The 6,392-nt window shown below is 34.1% G+C and overlaps 1 protein-coding gene across 1 annotated transcript in view; it reads right to left on the bottom strand.

The window, feature by feature from the left end:
* ITGA1 (integrin, alpha 1) overlaps positions 1-6,392 on the bottom strand; it is a 175,523-nt gene that overhangs the window by 129,683 nt on the left and 39,448 nt on the right. The window contains exons 4-6 of the mRNA XM_006889599.1: positions 2,488-2,576; positions 2,264-2,375; positions 1,539-1,666 (exon numbers count right to left, since the gene is read on the bottom strand). Of these exons, the coding sequence (XP_006889661.1) occupies positions 1,539-1,666; positions 2,264-2,375; positions 2,488-2,576 (329 nt within the window). The remainder of the gene's footprint in view (positions 1-1,538; positions 1,667-2,263; positions 2,376-2,487; positions 2,577-6,392) is intronic.

A 6,392-nucleotide genomic window follows, 5' to 3' on the forward strand; every position in this document is an offset into this window, starting at 1 on the left:
TATATAGTGTATATATAATATATACAATGTATATATTCTCTCTAGATAAATAGAGATAGATATTCACACACACACACACACACACACACACACACACACACACACACGTATATGGATATAAAAGCTATAGAGACAAAGTGAGTAATGAGCCATGCTGCCAACCTAAAGCTGCTCTAAAGGAAGAAGATGGGTAATTTCCTCTTGTGTAATTTACAGCCTCTGAAAACTTGTTGTAGGTTATAAGTTGATTCAATTCAGTGGAAATCTATTAGTGATCTATATATAGACTTGTATATGAACATGCATAAAAAGAGAGAGACTGATTCCTGGTCATTCAATGGTTAACTACTTGACTGTTTATTCACAAGTCAGGAGTGACTCCACAAGAGAACAACATAGTCAATTACTCCTTTGTTTCCCTTTCATTTTATAGTGTCACTGAATCATACCTGGCTCAATGGTACACAGTGACAGACAAATAAATAGGCAGATAAATGGATAAAACCAACTTCAATATGGCTGTAGCAATCACTGATATTGTAAGGTATCATTCATGTCTCTGACATTCCACCAGTATTTTATAAATACTCTCCAAAATATTAAAAATTCATTTACACTAACTTTAGTGCTATTCTCTGCTTTTCAGAAAGTTAGCATCTTAGGGAACTCTAATGGCCTAGTGGCGAGAAGCTACACTGCAATACCAGAGGTGTGCGGTTCGAATCCACCAGTTGCTCTGCTGGAGAAGGAGGGGCAATCTCCTCCTGAACCAGTCAGATCCGAATTGATGGTACATGCACAGAAAATAATAAAATAAAATTTTAAAAAAAGAAACTATAATTCTATTTGTTACCTTTGGACTATCCTATATTTTAAAACAAGGCTGTTAAGATTTAATAATGAATTTATTATTTATTTTTAAATTTCATGATTAATTATACTGTTAATAATTAAGTTTCAATTTAGTGGATATATGAGATAGTACATTTGATTTAGTGACAAATAAAGAAGATATGGTTAGGACCAAATAGTTATAGGAATTTAAAAACAATTTTACTTTCTTTCTCCAGCCAAAACTTGGAATATTTGCTTTGTACTGAAAGAAATAAAACTTTAAAAATTGGGAAAAACATACTTCAATCAATATTTTGCGGTCAATTAGTATTTATTTCATTTAATGTGAGAAAGAAAATGATAAGTGATAGTTCCTTTGGGATGTCACAAAAGTTTACACAAATTTTGAAACTTTGATTTGCTATCACAAAGGGTGGTTGTAATTCTTTAAGAATTAAGGTATGAGTTCATAGAAATATATGGGTGTTTTCCCAACAGCATTTAAAATGACAACTTTCATAACAGTTACTGTTTAGAAAACTATACTGACTACCAGTAGTGATTTTTCTGTAAGGATAAGAACTGTGAAAATGAAATTTCCTCTGAATTTTAACACCGTTGCTTATTTTCAATATATTTCCCTTTACTAAAAATATGTTCATTTTCATCTTTGAAAGGAAAGAAATCCACATGCAGTCACATACCTGTGTCTGTTTAGGACCAATATCCATTCTTTCAAGGAGGTCCTTTAAAAAATTTGTCACACTTTCCCAGGGGTAGATACTGTTGGAACCATCAAGCACTATGACAATATCCAATTGAGTGCTACATTCTGCAACAAAAGAAGTCAGTTTTTCAAACTAGTGTCTATAATTTCAGAGGTATAACCATTTTTGTGGACAGAAGAGGCTTATTTTAAAAGATGAGCAGATATTATTTAAAAAGATACAGATTTTATTAACAGTTTTGGAAAAACTAAAAGTCATAGAATTATCTATTATGTTCAATTTCTAGTAAGTATCAAAATATCTATTAAGTTCAAAAGCAGCAATCAAGTAAAAGCTCTCTCTACATGATTTTTCATTAAAATTGTACAAAGTTATTCTTGGAAATTTTCTCAACATTTGTTTTGTGTCACTTCTAATTCTGTGTTCATTTCAAATGTGATTTCTTTCCCCAAAGAGATTCACTCTACAAGAAAGCTATGCGATGATGTTTAGCTGTGATGTTTAAACATGACTGTGTAAAGGGCAATTACACTAATATCAGTTCCCAAAATAGCTGAAGTTTGATTATATTTGAGCAAGGCAAAAACTGACCAAAATTGGTAATGCTGGTAGTTGAGAAAATATTTTAAGCTTATTGGTATGCCTCTGTGTACAATAGTGCTTCATTCATTACATGGAAGAATACTCAGTGAAATCTATACCTCGTACAGGAGCAATGGAGTTCACAACTTCAAAGGTGGGACTGACATCAGAACAGATTCCAGTTGTATAGTGTAAATGTCCACATCTATAGGCATATAAGGGACCACATGCCTTTAAAAAACAGAAAAAATAAAACACGGATAAGCAACATAATAAGAGATCCCATAAAGATTTGCAATGGTCATTGTCCTGATAATATTATTATTATTTTATACTTTCTTACCAGAAATCCTCCTTTGGGGTTGGTGACTAAAGTTGCTCCAAATGTCATGTTCTCCTTTACTTCTGTGACATTGGGAATTGAAGTATTAACTAGAAACAGGGGGAGGGTGGAAAACAAAGTGAAATTAAGTATCATTTCGTGAAAACATTCTACTTGTTTTGCTCCTATTTTTCAAATTCTTCCTTTGATTTAACCAAATAGCCCTCAAAGAATTATTAAGATATGTAATGAGCAAGCTAGGGCTGAGAAGCTGGCTTATAGCCCAGAAACTGTGTTGGGATCTAAACGGAAATAGTTTTGTTGAACTGTAAAAGAATGCAGAACTAGCCATGCAACGAGACTGTGGGATTGCTTCTTCACACATTGTTGCTAATTAAAACAAATCAAGTATTTAGTCCTAGAGTTTTGTAAACTATAACATAGTATTAATATTGGTCATATTATGACCAATGAGGAAATACAATTTTCTGACAGGTAAGGGAGACAAAAAAGGGAGAGGACCAGAAATAAAAACTCAAACATGGATTTTGACCATTACTTTTAACATTATGACATTTTAACATTACTTTTAACATTAAACATCATTAACTGAGCCAAGATTATGGCAGTAGATGGAAAATTTGGATCAAACATAATGTAGGCAATATATTTGACATTCAAAGTAGGACTACTGGATTCTGAAGCATGACAATGTGACAAAAACTTGAAAGAAGTTAAATAATTATGTTTTTTTAAAAGTTACTAATGACTTACTTTAAAAAAAAAAAAAAGACAGTAACAGCACAGGTTTACCAAGCCTTGTATACAACAGCGCTGGACTATTTGGAAATGGCAAAACTCTAGTTTAAGAAAGACTTATCTCATTGTTTATAACTAGGAAACATTCTTAAAACTATATATAGATTTAAAGTGGGAAATAGAAACAGAGATTCCTGAAGGGTCAGTATGATATCCTAGTCTGAACGTGCGTCTTTGCCCAAGAGTTTAGTCTGGTTGGTTTTAAAAGCACCTGGATTTAGAATATGATACAGACTCTCTCTTTCTCTCTCATTGATGTTGAGTCAAAAGTGATTCATACTGACCTTCCAGCAAGTTTTCTGAAGCTATGATGCACATGAGATGCCCATCTTTCTCCCTCAGAGTTGCTAGTGGGTTTAAACCCATAGAGAGTCATCGCTTTGAGTTGGCACTTCAGCTCCCTGCAGACTTCATCAGAGAGTCCCTATTATCTACACTAGTCTTGAATCACTGCCAACGAGTCAGACACAACTTAGAGCTGACCATCCTGGGGGGATTTCAGAGGCTATAAATAACACAGAAGTAGATAGGCCAATCTTCTCCCTTGGGGCTGCTTGTGGATTCGAACTGGGCTTCTGTAGATTAATAAAGAAATTTCCTACTCTACTACTACAAAAGACAAAGCAAAATCTTCAAAGGAGATGTGAAAAGAGCTGAAGTTAGGAAACCAAAAGAGAATAACACCCTCAGCATTTCACAATAAAAGAACTTAAATCAAATTCATGACTGGAGTTGCAATTCTCAAGAATGTTGTGAGCAAAATCTTGAATGATTCAGGAAATATCTAAAAAAGATGGAAGGAATACACAGATTCACTGTCCAAAAAGAGTTGCTTTAAATATACTCAAGAACCAATGGCACTGAAAGGAGAAGTTCAAGCTACATTGAATTCACCAGGATGGGGTGAGGGGAGAATTCCAAGATGCCAGGAATTGATGGAATATCAATAGTAGTTCAGCAAACAGATGCTGTTCTAGATGTGTTCATCAGCTAATTTCAAGAAATTTTGAAGACAGGTAGCTACCTGGTCAACTGACTGGAAGATATCTACATATGTTCCCATAAAAGAGAGAGATAGGGAGAGAGAGAGAGAGATACAATGGAATATGGAAATTATTGAAAAATAACATTATTATCACATGCAAGTAAAATCTTGCTAAAGATTATTAAGATTGCTTGAAACAATCAATATATTGGAAGGGACCTGCCAGAAATTCAAACTGGATTCAGAAGATGCAGCAGCACACACAAGGGTTATCACTGCAGATGTCAGATGGGTCTTGGCTGGAAGCAGAAAATATCAGAAAGATGTTTACTTATATTTTCCTGACTATGCAAAGGTATTTGGCTGTATAGGTTGTAATAAATTATGGTAATATTGAGAAGAAATAAGAATTCCAGAAAACTTAATTGAGCTCAAGAGATATTTATACATAGAAGAAGAAATTGTTATTCCAACAGAACAAGAGAACACCACATGGTTTAAAATCAGAAAAGATGTGTGTCAGTGTTGTATGCTTTCTCTAGACTTATTCAATCTGCATGCTAAGAAATAATCTGGGAAGGTGTACTATATGAAGAAGAATGTCATATGAGAATCAAAGGAAGACTAATGAACAACCTGTATAATGCAGCTGATACAACCTTCCTTGCTTAAGGTGAAGAAGACTTGAAACACTTACTAAGGAAGAAAAAAAAAACTACAGCCTTCAATATGGATTACCTTTCAACATCAGGAAAGAAAAAATTCTCACCACTGAATCAATAAGCAGCATATGACAAAAGTTTGAAGTTGTTAAAGATTTCCTTTATCTTGGATCCACAATTAACATTCTGGTAACACAATCATGAATTTAAAAGACATATTACATTGGGAAAATTTGCTGTCAAGAATCTCTCCAAAATGCTGAAGAGCAATGATGTCAATTTAAAGACTAAGGTGGTCATAATATTTTCTTCCATAAAACTGCTTCCTTTCAATGTGTAAGGAAAATAGAAGAAGCATCAATGCCTTTAAATTGTGGTGTTAGTAAAGACTACTGAATATCGTATAGACTGTCAAAAAAATAAACATGTCTCTTTTGGAGGAAGGGCAACTTGAGTCAAGGAAAGGTAACCCTGATGAAGAGGCAAGAGGCAAGGTTGGTGAAACTTTGCCCCACCTTCTTTGGGTATGATGTCTGGATAAGTCAGTCCTTGGAAAGAGACATTATCTTGAGAAAGGAAAAAGGCCAGTAAAAGAAAGGAAGACTGTCAAAAAGATGGTTTGACACATAATGGATATCATGAAGATGGCATAAGATACAGCAGTTTTTCCTCTGCCGTTCACAGCACTGTCATAGTAAATTTGATAGTATACAACAGTCATACCTCATTTCAATGCATCTTTTATACTAGGCCTGTAAAAGGAACAGACACACCACTAGGGTGGCTGACTTTGAACCCACTTCACAAGGGGACATTTCCACGTCAGCAATATTGATAGTACCAAAATATCTACAAAGTCAGACATGTCACCTTCATGCTCCTGCACATTTCCTACAATCATTGAGTCCAAGGTTCACTGCAAGACTCCAGACTTTACTCACAGTTGTAGGCTTTATTACAGAAATTGTTCTGAGTTTACTGTATTTGTAGACTTTTTTCCTGAAGAAAAAGTCCTAATCAGTGACTAAAATGCAAATAAAACTTGCTATCTTTCTTAAAGAAAGAAAGAAAGAGCAATAATAAAAATTATGAGTTTGGGGACCTCAGAAAAAGAGCTACAAAGGAGTATAATAATATATCTTTCTTCTGCCCAACTATCTGAATAACCTGAACTGTGGGAAGCATACAGTGGGAAGAATTTGAACAATCCAGCTAAACTTTGAAGACCAGAATATAGATTTAAACTGCTCTTGATGGCAGAAATCTCAGAGTTTGGAAATTGTGTTGAGTCAAGTATAAGCTATCTATTAAAAAGTTAAAACTATTCAAGGCCACAGAATAGAATCTAAAGATCTATACTTGCAATTAAAGAGCATAATTCAATAATGGTCTTGTGTGATATTTGATCTTATGAGACTGAGGTACTATTTGTCCTTAAGAGACTGCATTAGTAAACTCAG

Source organism: Elephantulus edwardii, unplaced genomic scaffold (assembly GCF_000299155.1).
Source record: "Elephantulus edwardii isolate Elephantulus edwardi_28Jun2011 unplaced genomic scaffold, EleEdw1.0 scaffold00079, whole genome shotgun sequence".
NCBI classification, from domain to species: domain Eukaryota; kingdom Metazoa; phylum Chordata; class Mammalia; order Macroscelidea; family Macroscelididae; genus Elephantulus; species Elephantulus edwardii.